This window comes from Cynoglossus semilaevis, chromosome 17 (assembly GCF_000523025.1).
Source record: "Cynoglossus semilaevis isolate Cse_v1.0 chromosome 17, Cse_v1.0, whole genome shotgun sequence".
NCBI classification, from domain to species: Eukaryota; Metazoa; Chordata; class Actinopteri; order Pleuronectiformes; family Cynoglossidae; genus Cynoglossus; species Cynoglossus semilaevis.
The window spans coordinates 10997191-11015020 of NC_024323.1; the positions used below are offsets into that span (position 1 = coordinate 10997191).

The following is a 17830-nucleotide window of genomic DNA, read 5'->3' on the forward strand; positions in this document are numbered from 1 at the left end:
CTGACCCCTACGACCCTGACTGCCTCAGCTCTTGGTACCACTCCGTCACATCTGATCTATCTCTCCACCTCCGGTCACTCCGTGTATCCTCGGACCATCCACCTGAACTACGACATGAACTTTTGACCTAAGGGAGTAATAATGAACACTTGATCAAAAAAAGAAAAGAAATGGACCCGTCTTCTGAGATGAGTTTAAAAAATTGTGTAGATGTGTTTTGTTTTTACATTGTGTGACTTTTTGCAGCATTAATGCTCCAATTCTAATAGCCACGCGGTGGTGCATTGATCACCACCAAGGGAGCGGGGGGGCAAGTGAACGACATGAATTGTGATTGCATCAGTATTTTACTCACTGAGAGACGGTAAGATATTTTTTTTTTACTTTTTATTTCCCTTTTTGTTTTTTTTCTTTTGGCCAGAGGGAAGAGGTGGGTAGTTCATGTGGGTATGTGCATTTTGCATGAAAAATGCGTTAATGATTCCAAGTGTACTTTGATGATCAGTTTTTTTTTTAACTTGTCACTCAGTAAAGTGAAAAATGTCACTTAGATATGCTTAAGCTGGGTGTGTGTGTGCGCTGTGCGGTTGTGATTGTATTACAAACCCATTTCACTCTGTAAACGTGCATTTAAAAGAAAATCCTAACTGATAGTAATGCACGCATCAGTATCATTTGGATACAAATTATTTTTATTTTTTTCACATGGACTGGACTGGATTTTTACCTAGTCTTGCTACATAGGAGCCTCCAGACGCACAACACTCCTTGGACATCATGTCTGATTCATGACACAGCATTTTAAGAAGCGGATGAATCTGGACTGCAGGCCTGCCAGTCGAGCAAATACACGTTTTTGTAATTTTTACAAAATTGAGTTTTGGAATCTTTTTAAACTAAAGCTTTTGCATCAATGGTCCCTTTACATACGACCTTCGACCTTCCTGGCCTAAAAAAAACCTTGCCTTTGGAAGCCTTTGGATGCTACTTTTCAACCAATAACTTTTGCTGTATCACCTGCCGATTGACCAAAGTACAAATTTGCGCTTTTAATGATTTTCCCAGAAGGTGCACCAACCTTTTTTTTTTGTTGTGGACGAGGTTTGAGTGTGGATGACTATTCGTAATGTGAATGTAAAGGTCATGTCTGTCCTGAGTGGATTCACTGTGGATAAGCTCATCCAAAAGACCATTAACAGCGGAACACGTGCACACACACACACCTACGCCAGGTTGCTTGAGGATGTGTGCAGGAGAATCCCAGCACAAAAAAAAGAAATGTCAAGTATATAAGCATTTAAAAAAAAACAACTTTTGTTGGGTTTTTTGTTATTAAATCCATAGCCAGGCCTTTCTGAGATCTGAAACTGTTTCCTGGCTACGCTGTGTATCCTTGTAATTCTTTTCTCTTTGAAGCACTCCTGTTACTAAAGTCATAGCGACTGTCATTGCTGAGGATGTCCAAGTTGGAGTAGTTTGAACATTAGGGTGACACTGCGCTGACATTTTTGATGATCTGAGTCATTTTACAGTATGTTTTGGAGTTTTGTGTCAGAATGTGTTAGTTTGCTGATAGTCTGCACATTAACTGAGGGGGGAAACAATGCATCGGTGGGTTTGGGGAATTGGTGGAAAACGGCTAAAGATGATAGCATTTGCGCCTGGTGTGTAGAACCGTCTCTTCTTTAGCTCGCTGTACTCTTATTTTCACCTCTTTTAAAATCACTGCCAGTGTTGGATCATGTGGAAGAGGTATATATTTTTAAGAGCGCCCTGGCGCCCCCTCCTGGTCTGATGTGATGGAACGGCTGTGCTGCAGGGCCCCTGAATTCCCACTAAAGTCTCTCAGGCAAAAGGAGGAGCAGCTCCGACTGTGTGTATGAATTTTGTTGATGAGGATTATGATTTCCTTTTGTTTTTGTTTTTTTGGAGTGGGGGTCCTGAATGAACGGGTAGATCCGATAGTTAACATGCAGACCAGCAAAAGATTTTTAACCCTAACAAAATATATGCAAACATTAGGAGCTTCAGAGGTATGACAGCAGAAGAAGAGATGACTTTATGCTCGATGTGTCTAGCAAAAATTAGAGTTTGCTAATGATGTCTTGTTTATTGAAATGCTACTACATTATGGTATATCTGAGCTAAGAACAGTCACTATGTCACCAGCTGCAATTTCACTGCAGCCTGACCTCTGACCTTGACTCCTATTGGTTCAATGTGGCGCTGCAGTGAAACTGTGGCCTTTGCATAGCGACCTTTGTGCGTCTGTGTGTGTTACTATGTATCCACTGTGCTTCTGTGGAGAGAAATAACGGACTCTTACGATCTTTCGTCTTCGTACGCATAACAGCATCTTTTATCCTTTTCATTTCTTTCTATTTACTCTTCTCATAGTACTGGGAGCAGGCTGCTTTTTTATATTGGATACGTACATGCTCAAACCGTTGGCATTATAACTGTATAATATAATTTATCATTTGTACTATTGTAACATACTGTTCTCCTGTATACCTTTATTATTCTGTGTAATGGGTTTTTGTAGGAAAAGTCACCGTGATATTTTAATGGCATCTAAACAAAGGCGCGCAGCAGGAGACAAACAGCCTGTTGGAGGAGAAAAACAAACTGTAGCTGCATTGGTTCCAAATAAAATGTATCACTTCAGCTCTGTAAAAACTGTCTCTGGGTTTTATTCAACTGTCAACAGGTTGGCAAAATGTGACAGGAAACTGGTTGATTATATCCACATTTAATTTTATAAAAAGCAATATAAACACACAAATATGAAATTGATAAAAAAGTTATGTTTTTATATTTTTTTACTATCTTACAGAGATGTCACCATCTTTTTCACTTTGTGTCCTCCATGTCACAAAAAAAGGAACAGTCGCATGTTTTAAGTCTTAAATGTCATTAAACGTTGGGTTGCTGTTCTGTCGACCAGCCAGGTGAGGCAGTGTGTGGGTTGGCAGAACTTGACGGCCCCGTGTCGTAACCCAACTTCTTCATGTCCTTGGTCATGATGTGAAAGGAGATGGTGACGAAGCCTTGGGATCGAACCCGAGTCACTACAGTGTGAACATGATAACCAGTTAAAATGATGAATATTATCTGTTGAGAATGTTTTATTTGATTGATGAAATCCCTTGTTAGTTGGATAACTAACTGGATGCACAGTTACATATACCCTACTGTACAATCAAAAACTGAAATAGCACAAAAATGTGTAACAGACCTTCTCGGCCTTCACCCTGGGCCACAACTTTAGGGTCTGTGTACTCGGGTCTTCTTCCCAACAACCAGCTAAATCAAAGAAGATGGAAGAATTAGATGTGATTTACAGAGTGAGAGGTTTTTCTTTTAAGCTGTATAAACACAACATAAAATCATGTCAGGGTTTGGTTTTTGGTTGTTTTTTCTCTCTTCCAGGAGCCTGAAGAAGAAAAATGTCTCCTACCTGGTAAATTTCTGTAGCCTCCACGTAGGTTCAGGAACAAACATGGGTATGGTTCGTTTATGCCTAGATGGTGATTAGAAAAGACACACTGATTCACTGGTTAAGCCTTGTTCTTGTGAAAGAAACAAATCTTATTAACCAAAGAAAACAAATTAAAATCTCATGTTTGGTGATTTGTTTTTAAATTATTTGATAAATAATAGCAGTCAGCTAAATAAAAATCACATTTGATTCATGCTTTATCATCTATTTTCCTCTAAATGGGAACGTACAATACAGGAAAAACTCCAAACTGAAGTTGATACAGTAAAATACTGACTGTCCAGGTGTCAAAGGGATGTGTGTCGCTCCATAGCCACGGACAACGTCGTTTCCAAAGACATCTGGACCGTACACACTCACCACAAGCTGAGGCCCTGGAATAGTCAAATGACATTTTTATTTTAAAATAAAAATAAATGTTAATCTATTACTAATTAAGTTTGATACTTCTGATGTTGTTTTTTGTGAGCTTACATCCAAAAGGGTTTGTGCTTTTAAATGTTGTTTCCAGTGGAAAATTCCATATTAGTCTATGTGAAGCCTGGCTGCCTTTGCAGGTTATTTGAGTGATGCCTTCCTCCAGCCCCTTCAGGTTAACACCGGAAGAAAAACATTAACATAACGTGGTAAACAGTTCTGAAGTCAGTGTATCGCTGTATGCATGCGTTTATTCAAGATTAATTGTGTAAATACATTTTTTATTTAAAGATATAGCCATTTTGGTTTTACAGTCACCGCCGTTAAAACTAACCTCAAAACACCGTCATAAACTTACCGACGTTGGAGCCCAATCATGTCCATAAACATAGCAGTATTTGCAGTAAAGGTTGTCATACTCTGGAAACTAAAATAAAACAAAAATCAAAATGATCATCAATACTACTAACTAGAGCGTTTCTGCAGATAAACAAACGCAACGAGTCAACTATTTGCTAAAGCTAAAGCTGATAATTGCTGCTAAGCTAAGCAGCAGAGGGAAAACTCACATTCGCTCCCTCAATTTGACCGTTCACCGACAGAAGAAACACCGACGGATTGCCTGAAGACATATCAGCCTTTTAAATTAACTAAAATGAAAAAACAACTATACAAACAAGACCGCAACTAGCCAAACGAACGGTGTAGACATCATCCGTTACCAATCGCTGCTCCAAGCTGCAGTTGTTGCTAAGGAAGGGTGCCCGCTAGGTCCAAACTAAACGATAGCGACATACACAATTATTTTAGTCCACGAGATGGCGACAGCGTGCTTATTAAAACAACCATTTGGCTTATCGTTAAGGATGGCATGAACTGCACCTGTGGATAAATTGTTTTGATTATTCCCGACGTACAATGTATGAAAGTTTAATTCCAGTCAGTTAAAATAAGGATGATAACTGTGGAATAAATAAAACAGCTAACAAACCCGACGAACAGACCGGTCATGGGAGCACTCAACACGGCAGCAGCAGCAGCAGAGTAAGTGACTTTTTAAGTTGTATAACGTTTGTCAGTTACGTATGTAAAGCATTGCAGGTGTGGAAAAAAACAAGTGATGCAATGTATTTGTTTTCTCAACTATCTGTTTGCGTCAGTACTGAATTTTATGTCATTTTTGTCTGCAAATGTAATTTGTGAACCAGAACTATTATTAAACTTGGGGAACTTCAATGTAATAATGACTTATTAAACTTGGGGAACTTCAATGTAATATGTAATAAACTGTGGACTATTATTATTAGTTTCAATTCAAGCTTGGTATGACATTAAATGCTAAGAACTGAATGAAGTAAACACAACAGAATTCAACATTTGACAAAGAAATAGGTAAATCCTTAGACATGTGAGAGACATGTCTTAAGATGTTCAAATTATTCAAAACACACTGTGTGTCTTTGAACAAATACTAGTTTCAGTATCCATATGAATTGTACAGAAACAAAGTATCAGTTTTGGCATGTTCTAGCTAACGGTGGGTCTAAATGTGAGTGTGGTTCCATGTTGTCTGTATGTGAAACTGTTCATCTGCAGAGGATTCATCAGAAAAGCTATTTTGCATTTCCGTGTCGTCATGCTGTGACGCAGCGCCACGTGTCAAACATCACATTTTCATTTGATTTACCCCCACACTTTCAAATGATTGTATAAAGCAAAGGGGCTTTGCTGTAGAAAAGAAACCCACAACAACATATACTTTAGTGTAATGAGTGTGATCACATATCCATTAGCTGCATTTGTTCACATAATTAGCTGTGTATTTGCTCTCCGTGTGGAAAATCAGCTGTTTCCAGCAGCTCTGTCACACAGAGCTTTAATTTGCCCCCATGTTTTGTCTCCATCTGCTCTCTCCCCTCCCACCTCTCTGTCTCACTCTGTCAGTGTGTGTCTGTTGTGTTGTGCTCTCAAAAAACAGCTAACACCCCCTCCACCCCACGGAGTCTCTGACCTTTACTACTCCCCAAACAGCAGCTCTATTTTCACCATCTATTTTTCTCCGTCCTTTCGACTTGTGACGTTCTCACCTCGTTTGTCACATCAGGACGCCAGAGTCCTAGCTTTAAGAAAACGATGGCACCGAAACCGAGACAAACACCATCAACGATTCTTCACTGTCCCTGGTGGTGGCTTTTTTATTATCCTCCATTTTTATTTCACCTTCTCCACAAGCGTTTGTTAATGTCACTTGTTAAAATCACTGTAAAAAATAATAGTGACAGTGAAGAAAATGATTCCTGTTAGGTATGTGACATATTTTCTAATGCATACAGAAAATATATCTTCCAATAGAACAAAACAGAATAGAATTGTAACTTTATTGTAATCACTAAAAATCACAAAATAAAACCAACAACTCATCTCATCATCATCATTTTTGGCCTGGTAGAAGAAGAGTTAATTCAATGTATTTAGCTTGTTTCTATTATGACTGTTTTTGAAGTGTACCTACAGGCCCCCACTCCTCACCCCCCCATTATTGTGCCCTCCCCCAGACCACTTCACTGGCCCTTCTGCTTCTCTACCTGCTAATTTTGCGCTCCTTCACTTCATGATAATTCTGTACAGCTTTCACTTTTGACAATTTCTTCGCTGCCTTTTCCCCTGACGACAACATGACCGTCCTCTTTCTCCCACTCCTGCTCTAACTGAGCACCTCCTCGTCTCTCCTCCCTCCTGTCAGCTCCTTTTCCTTTCCTGCCTCTGTTTCTCTGTCTCTGAAGAGCACCGTTTTCTACCATATGTCTGATATAGGGTTAGAGTTGCCCTGCTTAACTTAAATTTATTCCAGAGTAAAAAGTACTGCGTGTAGTTCCTCAGATCAGAATTTCTTTTTCACCTGTGTGACGATACCAGCAACAAAACATTCACCAAAAGAAACTTGAATTATTTTTGTCATCACTACTGATGGTTAGAGGTTTTTTACTACACAAAGGCATTAGAGTAAAATTTGTAATACACGAGGATGAGTAAAAAAAAAAAAATAGCATATTCAATTCTTCACCTGGTTTGTTTCCTTGAATTTTTCCCCCAAGGTTAACAGTGTTTTTCCTGTCTACTCTGCTGTGCCTGCATTCTCCATTGCAAAATCAGCATTTCTTTGTAAGTGGATTAAACCTGCCTGACCTCAAACATCCCACAAAAAAAACATTATGCTTTTAGGTATCCATGAAATCAGCAATTCAAGCTCTGCTAAGTGGTGCTCCTAAAAAATTCCTCAGCAGCATGAAGCTTGTCTTTACCTCTCTGGGAGCCCGTGCTGCCCGCGGGCTGCCACCCAGCGCTGTAACCTCTACCGTCCTTCACTGTAAAGGAGGCAGGGAGTGATGGGAGGCAGAGGAGAAAGCAAGGTGGCAACAGGAAAATTGATGAGAATTTGCTTCAAAAAGAATCGTTTGAGAAGCTAGTGCTGAGGGAAAAGGAGAAAGAAAAAAAATCACACAGCTGATGACGGTGAAGGGGGAGGATCAGGTGGGGAAAAGGAAAGATTGATTTGAAGGACTCGGAGTTGGGGGGGGGTTGGTATTTAGTTATTCATCATTTCAGTGAGTCTTTGGGGTCAGCCTGGTTCTCTGAGCCTCCCTGTGGTGGAGCTATAAGTAACGACACTGTTGACGTCGAATCCGTCCGGAAACATTGTTGCCGTACACCAGCCTGTCACAGAGACGCACTTTAGGGAACAGTTGCCTTCACAAAATAAAACCAACAACTCATCGCATCGTCATCATTTTTGGCCTGGTAGAAGAAGAGTTAATTCAATGTATTTAGCTTGTTTCTATTATGACTGTTTTTGAAGTGTACCTACAGGCCCCCACTCCTCACCGCCCCATTATTGTGCCCTCCCCCAGACCACTTCACTGGCCCTTCTGCTTCTCTACCTGCTAATTTTGCGCTCCTTCACTTCATGATAATTCTGTACAGCTTTCACTTTTGACAATTTCTTCGCTGCCTTTTCCCCTGACGACAACATGACCGTCCTCTTTCTCCCACTCCTGCTCTAACTGAGCACCTCCTCGTCTCTCCTCCCTCCTGTCAGCTCCTTTTCCTTTCCTGCCTCTGTTTCTCTGTCTCTGAAGAGCACCGTTTTCTACCATATGTCTGATATAGGGTTAGAGTTGCCCTGCTTAACTTAAATTTATTCCAGAGTAAAAAGTACTGCGTGTAGTTCCTCAGATCAGAATTTCTTTTTCACCTGTGTGACGATACCAGCAACAAAACATTCACCAAAAGAAACTTGAATTATTTTTGTCATCACTACTGATGGTTAGAGGTTTTTTACTACACAAAGGCATTAGAGTAAAATTTGTAATACACGAGGATGAGTAAAAAAAAAAAAATAGCATATTCAATTCTTCACCTGGTTTGTTTCCTTGAATTTTTCCCCCAAGGTTAACAGTGTTTTTCCTGTCTACTCTGCTGTGCCTGCATTCTCCATTGCAAAATCAGCATTTCTTTGTAAGTGGATTAAACCTGCCTGACCTCAAACATCCCACAAAAAAAACATTATGCTTTTAGGTATCCATGAAATCAGCAATTCAAGCTCTGCTAAGTGGTGCTCCTAAAAAATTCCTCAGCAGCATGAAGCTTGTCTTTACCTCTCTGGGAGCCCGTGCTGCCCGCGGGCTGCCACCCAGCGCTGTAACCTCTACCGTCCTTCACTGTAAAGGAGGCAGGGAGTGATGGGAGGCAGAGGAGAAAGCAAGGTGGCAACAGGAAAATTGATGAGAATTTGCTTCAAAAAGAATCGTTTGAGAAGCTAGTGCTGAGGGAAAAGGAGAAAGAAAAAAAATCACACAGCTGATGACGGTGAAGGGGGAGGATCAGGTGGGGAAAAGGAAAGATTGATTTGAAGGACTCGGAGTTGGGGGGGGGTATTTAGTTATTCATCATTTCAGTGAGTCTTTGGGGTCAGCCTGGTTCTCTGAGCCTCCCTGTGGTGGAGCTATAAGTAACGACACTGTTGACGTCGAATCCGTCCGGAAACATTGTTGCCGTACACCAGCCTGTCACAGAGACGCACTTTAGGGAACAGTTGCCTCCTGTTTCATAAAATATATTTTTCCCTAAATGAATATTATATCACAGTACAGCCATGCATGGTGTCCTATTTTACACCGTCGCTCTGCAAGCTTTGCATGTTCTGCACCCTGCAGGAGCACATCAGTCATGCACTGAGACAGTCCACTAACCCAGTGAACCTTCCACGTTAGCACGTTCAAGGTAATTCATCAAACTCTGTATATTTTTAAACTAAAATGTCTTTCTTTTCCGGGGACTGGTAGTGGCAGCGAGGTCTTCACGCCTCGTGGCGAGAAGGGCTTCAGTTCAGGCAGAGAGAACGTCTTTATGCAGAGGTTTCAGCCACGTCCACAGAGGGAGGCTCTGTGTATTCTCACCTTCTCTACTAAAGGGTCCACATGTGGCTCAGGAGCCAATGGTTGCACCACTAAAAGTGGAATGGTTAGAAATTCAAATTCAAACTCAATATAAATAAAATCTGGCCCATTTTTAAAAGTCAACTATTTCCAAAAATCTTCAATAATCTTGAGCTCTTCCAACTGAAATAAAAATATTTTATCATTTATTTTCTTATGCCATCTTTAATCTAAAATTCCACATGAGAATGACACCTTGTTTATCTACTTGTACAGACGTCCTGTCAACCAGACATGTTAGCGTGTCAGTATCTTTCTCACTAAAATGTAGATTTTTTTTTTTTATCCATCGAACCTTGTAGGCAAACAAATGTCATCTTCCACTAAAATCAAATGTTTGAATCTTCTCATATAAATTTCACTTAGAAAATCAGTAAAACAAAATTTTTATTTCCATTTGAGTGGCCAAAAAAATCCTACTGCAGAAGAAGAGAAGAGACGAGAATCTCAGGAATAATCACCGTCCATATAGGACGCATCACTGAAGTTATGTGTGCCAGGGCTGTCGTTGAGGAACCTTCAGAGTCCTAGTCCGAGTGTGTGTAATGAGATGAGATGTGGTTTAAGCGCTCCCCTGCCCCAGTAACCCCTCAACATAAGTAGGTTAGGAGAAAAGGACGGCTGATTAATAGCCTGGAAGATCATCTCCCACCTTTCTTCTTATATCTGAACAGATGGAGGAAGCCAAAGAATCTCCTCGGCTGTCGGATGAAGGATCGTTCTTTAGGTACCATCCCGGGCTAAATGATTGGATTAGATTACATCATATTACTCCAGATGGTTGAAACAGCCAAGGACTGCAAGGACACTTAGGATGCATTAGACAGACTGTGAATACAGTGTGTGCAGCTCCTCGTAGTCCTAGACTCCTTTCAGATGCACCGCTAAACTAATACAACAGTGGTTTCAGATGACTCAAGATGCTTCTCCAGTCATCTGAGCTAAACATCACCGAGACTTAATGGCGATCAATGGAGCCGAGAGCGATGCAATTTCTCCATCACTGTTTGTTAATTCAAAATGATTTACTTTAGTCTTCTAGAGAAGAGGGTTGGACGAGTCCGCCCAATGACGTTGAAGCTCCGGCTTCACGTGGACATTTGGCTCTTTTGTGGTTTAACCTTTAAATCTCTGCTGTTTGTCAAATGGACAAAGGTGTGAAGCTGCAGAGGTTTAGCTGTCAGTCACATTCTGTAACCAATCAGATCAAACAGCGGTCCTCAGACCTTTTAACCTCGGATTAGAGGTTATGAGTGAACACAACACTAGTGTCCAAATACCACTGGTGGTCCCTGCCCCATAGGCTGAGGACCACTGAGACTGACCCTCTGACTTCTGATCTCTATCTTTCTGACCAAATGTAATCAATGGTCAACCTCATGTGGTAGAGCAGCCCCTGGAACTGTTGATGAATACGATCTGAAAAACAGTTACTGATGTTGTAGGTACAGTTACTGAACATCACCAGCAGGGACAGCGAAGCAACTCTAGCAATGTCCCCTTTTCATCTACGGTCCATGGGGCGACGATGAATGTTATTGTTGTCAGTTTTTTCCTGAATGATTTTTGCTCTCATTCACGCCCACTTCCCTCTGTGTCCGTCTTCATCTCTGGGTTCCTTTACCCACAAAAGGAACTAATCTCGCAAATTGGAAATTACGTTAGAAGGAAACACTTAATTGACCTTAGGTGTGCGTTGACACGTGAGTGTGAACAGTTGACGCTCTCTGTCCAGGCTTGACTCTGGCGGCTGCTATCGACTGCAGCTCCCATCGTGACCTCTCACAGGATAAACAGATGAAAATGAATGAATTAAATCCATATTGATTCTGTTTCTCTAGACATTTGAGTGCAAAACAAAGAGGATCAGAGCACAAATAAAACTCATTAACAAAGGAAAATAAACTGAGTGTTTAGTGAGAGAACAGGAGAGAGTGACTTTTTTTATCATTCTAAAATAAACTGTAAAAATACTGTAGTTTCAAAAGTGACACATAAACCCCCCCGTGCATCACTGTTGGTTGTTTGTTTGTGTTTTTTGAGTTTAAGAATCAAAGAGCTTTCCTGCTGTAACTTTGCTGCTTTTTTTTAATTATATATAAATAAGTCAACTAATGATAGCCTTTACTCTGTGCTGCAGTGTTTCAGGGATGATGCCTTACAGCATGACGTCGGCCCAGCTGACATTAGACACACAGAGGTAGATCAAAACATTCTAGGGAAGATGTTGTCAGTTCAAAATATCTTCTTATTTAAAAAACGGAATCCTGTTCTGACACGTCTTTCAGGCGTCTTCAACAGCTTTGACATGTTGTGTTTGTAAAGGTTTTTTTCGACACTACATTTCCAACCAAACCAAAAAAAAAAAATGGTACCAAAATTTATTTTGAAGTTTTTACAACGCAGGTTGAAATCTGAGGTTTTCTTTTTTTTGTCTCTTCTTTGACTTGCCCTTTTGAACGTACAGGTACGAAGGTCACAGTACGCCTTTAAAGGCCGTGTCCTTCTCTGTGTGTATGTGCTTTACATCGGAGACATTTAAGACGTCTTTCATCAGGGTCTGATTTGATGAGACTCCCCTTTCACTCACTCTATTAATGGATGACCTTCATTACTGCAAAGCACCGGACCCTTGTGATTCCACCAGTGCGGCTGCAAACAGTAATACTGCTGTGTTTTTGTGTGTTCTTCTCACCCTGAAGTCGACAGAAGCAGTGAAGCTTCGTGTTCTGTATGAAATGAGAACAAGAAAATTGATCTATTTTGCAGTTACAGCTAAAAGTTCATTTAAGGTTAAACACCCAAATGACTGAAGGCCTTCTGGCGTCTCCCCCTGTCCTCCCCCCGTGTTCATGTCCTCCCGTCACCCTCTCTGTGCGCGATTAACAGAAAAGTGAAACATAAACGGCTAATTTTCAGTACCGTGATACACCGGTGATAGACTTTGCTCCCTCTTAGCTCTGATTAGCTCCAACTCCCTCGCCGACCCTTTATCTGGTGAGTGGTTGAGGATGTAGGAATGGATGGACGTCCGAGGAATTACAGCTAAGATACAAAGACTACGCAAATGTACTTACTGTCCGATCCATTTGTGCTGTAATAATGGAGTAGAGATATTATAATCCCATTACTTTCACATTCTCACAGCCCAGCTGTATGTCCAATATGTACTACAGTATAGGGGGTAATACATGGAAGTGTGTGTACTGTAAGATAATGTTAAAAATAAAAAATTAAAAACCCAGAGTCATCGCTAATGAAGGAAAATCCAACTACATGTTGACGACAGTTTGATTCCCAGCTCCGTTCTTTCACAGTGTGTGGGATTTTTTATCCAGGTCAAATAAATAAATAAATAAATAAAAACCCAGAATCATCGCTATGTGGTTTTCCTGTATAGACCAAAGGTGTGAGTGGGTATGGATGGTCAATAGAAAACCAACCACAGGGCGTCGCGTCACTGGTTACATTTTTACCGTTCACTCTGTGTGGACCACTGCTGTATCTTCAACCCAGATAAAAACAGGAAAAGGCCTGAGGGTGAAGACGCTGTACTCTCTAACTGACACTTTTACCTCTACTTATCCCACTTCAATTATTGAAAACCAAATCTGTGCACTTCTCTTTAAATGTTTCCTGTTCGTTATTTTACACCTGACCCAATTTGTCTCACTTTTATAGTCAGTAGTTAATTTCTAGCTTAGTTTGCTGAACTAAACCGACATTTGTACGTCTTTTTCTTTGTGGACATCTTTGTTCTAAAGTACTGCTGTTTTTTTGCAATGGCAATCTATACTATTCTATTCTATTCTATTCTATGCTAACACCTCCACCTCTCCTGGCCTCCAGCTTTTCTATCACACAGACTCATAGTTATTTCCATTTGAATGATCCACCGAGAAGCAAAGTTGTTTGACCCTGGAGTCGTTGCTCATTAAAATCAATCGAAACTGTTGAAAAACTCGCATCAGTCTGACTTCAAGTGGGTTTTCTGAAGAGTGAAATAGAAGCTTGTTTACACACACACACACACACACACACAGAGCCATCTTTTCATCCTCCTGTTTTACCTACATCCCTGCAGCACAAGCACCAAAACTATACAGACGGCGTGTGGTGGTGTAACCTGTAGAACTACATCAAACGTGACTTTGTTCACATCTCCTCGTTTTTCTCAATCACGTTTCAAAATCCAATAAACCAGTTTATTTCTCGCTTGTCGTTGAAAGACAGGGATTAACACGACCCAGTCAAACGTAAATCGATGCATGGAATGACTCAGATTAACAGGAGACTCATGTCGTAACCTGCAATATTCTATTTAAAAATATGAAATGGCAAATGGGTAAAAGAAAGGAGGTGGGGTAAAAGTGTCATTGATTTCCAGAGGACGTCTGTGGAATGATGAAGCTGTTTGTTATGAAAGCCCATCACTAATGTGTGTACGGGTGTGTGTGTGTGTGTGTGTGTGTGTGTGTGGAGGGGAGGAGAAGAGAGGGGGAGGGACGCAGCATCATCATCATTAATTTGGCTCCTCCATTATTCGGAGTGCTTCCGTGACAACATAATGGCCGTCACCCAGACAACAGGGTCGTGGTAGTTATGAACACACCCAGCAACCGCTAATGTGGATGTAGCAGAGTGGTCTCCCGAAGACCAAATACACGCCCACGTACTCTAGTTTGGCCAAGTTATCTCTTTGGGATTTCAGAGGTTTTCAAACTGATCAATAATGAAAGACAGGATGATGGGAAATGAAAGAAATGGCTCCGAACAGGAAGAGGGAAAAGAAATGGTCGGTGGCTGAAACTGAGAAACGGAGGGTAATGGAGAGCCGCCCCAGGAGGGTTGGTTTTTAGAGCCGTGCAGTCTCCCTGGACCACATTTGCCTCCGAAGATTTGAAGTCTGAACTGATGGACTAAGATGTTTATGTGGTCAAGCTGCTGTTTACTGTAACTTGTGATAAATGGATTCACCAGTAACGGGAATGAGACTTGAGTTAGAAGTGTCCAAACTTTTACACACTACAGTGCATACATATATATATATATATATATATATACACAGTATATATTTATACATACATACATATATGTACATACATACGTAACCCTAACTCTAACCCATCTGCAGAACCAGTGGTCCTCAAATTAGGAAAATGTCAAATGTTTTAGAACCGAAGTTCTAGATGCTTCCACCGGTGAATCATAGCATTTCTCACTGCCTGGCTGTAGATTGTCTGTCCGTCCTGTCTGCACCGTCTTCTTCTTCTCTTTCACCAACTGAACTTTGACGACATCTGGGATCATTGTCCTTTATCCTCACATTGGCAATTGTGGAGACTTTGTTAAAAACTCTGTTTGGGCTCCAGCAGAACTGTAAAAGATAAATCTTTTTTTCTTCTCCTCTCATAAACGTCGTCGTCTGATGACAGACATTCCTACGCGCTCTCTCTTTCTCTCACTGTGTCGATACAAAACAACAGAGGAGACATATGGGCCAGGTTTGATAACAGTGTGGAGGGAAATAATCCCCGTTCTGCCGGCAGGTTATGACGGCACCAAAGATGAAATATCTTCATGGGCTAAATGTCCCAGTAAGTTGCCGTATCATCACATTACTACTGCCTGGCATCAGATGGTTCACCAGAAGGGAAACAGAGTGAGACCCAGAGGTTACTGTGATGTATGTCTTTAATAATTTAGTATCGCCCTCCGAGGATGTTGTGAAGAATGACACGGCGGCTGATTGTAGAAAACATTTTTTTTTCTGGAGTTAAGTTAAGAGAGTGAATGGTTTGTGTTGTGTGTTTAATATTCTTCACATCATTTTCCCACAAATCATTTTCTTTCTTTTTTCCTTTTTCCCCCTCCATCATAAAATCAGCCTTGTTTTTGGGAAACCACTGCTCTTGCATGTGTTGCATCACTTTCTCTCCGTCATCTTTCAGTGACTTTGCGAAGTCAGTCTTATTGATCTGTTTTTTGTTTACTCTTTGCATCCAGGCACATATAGCCTTCCCTGATTAGCCGAAAGGTCGATGCTGTTGTTTTGTTGAGAGAATGAAGTCATATTGACAAAATTGCAGAGGATTTTAAACTGTGATTAAATATGAATTGTAAATCAGTTGTGCCCAGAATAGGTCTGTCGCTTCACCCCCCTCTGACTGCTTATTCTGTTAAAGGAGGAGAGAGAAGACGTAGCAAATACACACATGAAATATTAAAACCTGAGGCTTAACTGCAGTGGAGCCTGTAGTTGTCAATAAATGACATAAAATCCTGTTTCGATTGGTCCAACGAAGGCTGACACTGACGTTACACCTGCACATCTGTTTAAATTATAGTTTTATTTGATAATTTACATTCCAAACGTACTGAGAGAAATAACATATATGATGCATTTGTTGGTGTAAGCTAACAGTTAGCCTAGCACAGTCACCTTTAGCATTAGTTAAAATGAATGCACCACATCAGCTGTGTTTAATTCATTGATGACATCGATCCTATTACTGTGATGGTGTTTGGTCTTAGGTGTGTTGACAGACTGATGTGCACTGAAAGGCATTTCCTAAAACAAACAAAGTCTGTATTTTTTATTCTCTCTAATGAATCCCACAATTAAAAGAAAAATCAGAAAAAGTTAGTACCAGATGAAAAACAAATACAACTGTGCCTTTGTTGCCACTCATGTGTTCTGCTTGACTGCTGCAAGTTTCCGCAGCAGATAGTGGTCAGATGAGTCAGACCAATTATTTTATATCTGGACGGAACTCTCTGCACAGTTTACCCAACAAACAGTAACAGAAACAAAACAAACAAAAAAAAAACTGACGTAGCTTTCAAATGAGCTGCTTGTTTTATTTTTTTTATCAGAAGAGATAAAAAAAAAAACCCGTACTACTAACGTAGAGACTTTCAGTTTGTGTTTTTTATCAGAAGAGATAAAAAAAAAACTTACTACTAACGTAGAGACTTTCACTTTGTGCCTTGGCAGGAATTTTTACATTTCAATTGATTGAACTGATATGAAAGTGTAAAGTGGTTGAGGGATAAGAAAGTTTATTAGGAAAACTAACAGTACGTTCAAAAAGGGATCAAACAGAGTGGTCGTGTGAATATGCACGAGAAACAGGTCGGTCTGAGTGTGTGTGTGTGTGTGTGTGTGTGTTTTGCTGTTGGAAATGTACAGAGCAGCAGGCAGGGCTCCCACAGGAAATAAAAATCTATATTTCAAGAGATGCAGAGATGCTGTAGACTTCTGGTTGCTTTGAAGCTCAACCCTAGGCGAAGGTGGAGAGGGTGATGGTGGTGGTGTTAGTGGTGGTGAAGAGGAGAAGGTTGGCAGCACAGGCCAAGGCAGGAAAGAGAGAGAGAGAGAGAGAGAGATTAGATAAATGCCACTGACACTCCCAGTTATCCCTGTGGCCGTTCATCTCCTCGTCTCCCCCAATAAATAACTAATTGGTTGAACTTTGCTCTTTTCTTTTAAATGAATAAAAACATAAAGTAGTTGCTCCGTCGTTGACCTCATGTTAGTCGCCAGATGTCTGCATTAAAACACAGCAGTCATCTCGCTCTGCTGCTTAGAAATAAAACCCCAAGAAGAGATTAAAAGAAAACCAGGACGCACTGGGGCGTTCTTTATCGTCATTGTTGGTGAATTCTGCCGTGACGCACGTGATCAGTGGAAGGTTCAACAGTTTGACCTACATTTGTCATATTTTTTAACTATGTGCCTTTAACGTTGTCCACAGTATTGTTCAGTGATGAGTCACAGAAAGTTTAACGTTGTCCACAGTATTGTTCAGTAATGAGTCACAGAAAGAAACTGTCTCTCTGATCAGAAGACTTTCATCCCGTGTCTCCACACGTCTGCTTTTCTAACGTGAGCGTGTGAAGTCCTGAGGAAAAAAAAGATATTTAAAAAAATATTTCTTCACTGCTTTAATTCTTTCACAGATACGTCTTCTTTTTATAGTCCGACCGATGCCTTAGTCATTAAATAAATGACTCGGTGTACAGTCGGCCTTCCATCTCGCTCTCGACGGCACAATATCTCTGATTGGATTTCAGGGGGGCAAAGGTCAGAATTCCAATTTTTTTTATTTGAGTATGTGACACGTGAGGAAAACCATAAAATAACATTTGAAATAAGACACAAAAATTTTACCTTAGAGAATAACATTTTGACTTTTGTTAATGTATAAATGTATTTCTATATATATTTTGATATATTGTTATTATAGATGTTTATATATGTATTTGTGTATGTATATATGTGTACATATGTGTATATATATATGTATATGTATGTATATATGTATTATAAGAGACAACATTTTCCACTGATGTGACATAATAACTATGACACTGTTAAAGTGAACGAGGCAGAGATTGATTCTCTGGATTAGGT

At 40.4% G+C, this 17830-nt stretch overlaps 2 protein-coding genes across 2 annotated transcripts in view; one reads left to right on the top strand and one right to left on the bottom strand.

The window, feature by feature from the left end:
- Positions 1-2733: 2733 nt before the first annotated feature.
- On the bottom strand, positions 2734-4706 carry b9d1 (B9 protein domain 1). Its single transcript, XM_008330050.3, has 7 exons — positions 4489-4706; positions 4278-4346; positions 3977-4088; positions 3780-3876; positions 3461-3523; positions 3239-3306; positions 2734-3071 (listed from the first exon to the last, which is right to left on the bottom strand). Exons 1-7 carry the CDS (start codon positions 4549-4551, stop codon positions 2917-2919), a joined length of 627 nt encoding a protein of 208 aa, XP_008328272.1. The 5' UTR covers positions 4552-4706; the 3' UTR covers positions 2734-2916.
- Positions 4707-4835: 129 nt separating this feature from the next.
- cacna1ha (calcium channel, voltage-dependent, T type, alpha 1H subunit a) overlaps positions 4836-17830 on the top strand; it is an 88945-nt gene continuing 75950 nt past the window's right edge. Inside the window, exon 1 of the mRNA XM_017040620.2 lies at positions 4836-4963. The gene's annotated coding sequence lies outside the window, so the exon portion shown is untranslated. The remainder of the gene's footprint in view (positions 4964-17830) is intronic.

What these genes read in the sequence shown, in the direction of transcription:
- b9d1 (XM_008330050.3), bottom strand. Translation starts at nt 4,551, where the DNA reads ATGTCTTCAGGCAATCCGTCGGTGTTTCTTCTGTCGGTGAACGGTCAA. An exon ending in ATGATTGGGCTCCAACGTCG is followed by an intron (nt 4,089 to 4,277) that starts GTAAGTTTATGA and finishes GTTAACCTGAAG; the next exon opens with GGGCTGGAGGAAGGCATCAC. An exon ending in CCAGGGTGAAGGCCGAGAAG is followed by an intron (nt 3,072 to 3,238) that starts GTCTGTTACACA and finishes TTCACACTGTAG; the next exon opens with TGACTCGGGTTCGATCCCAA.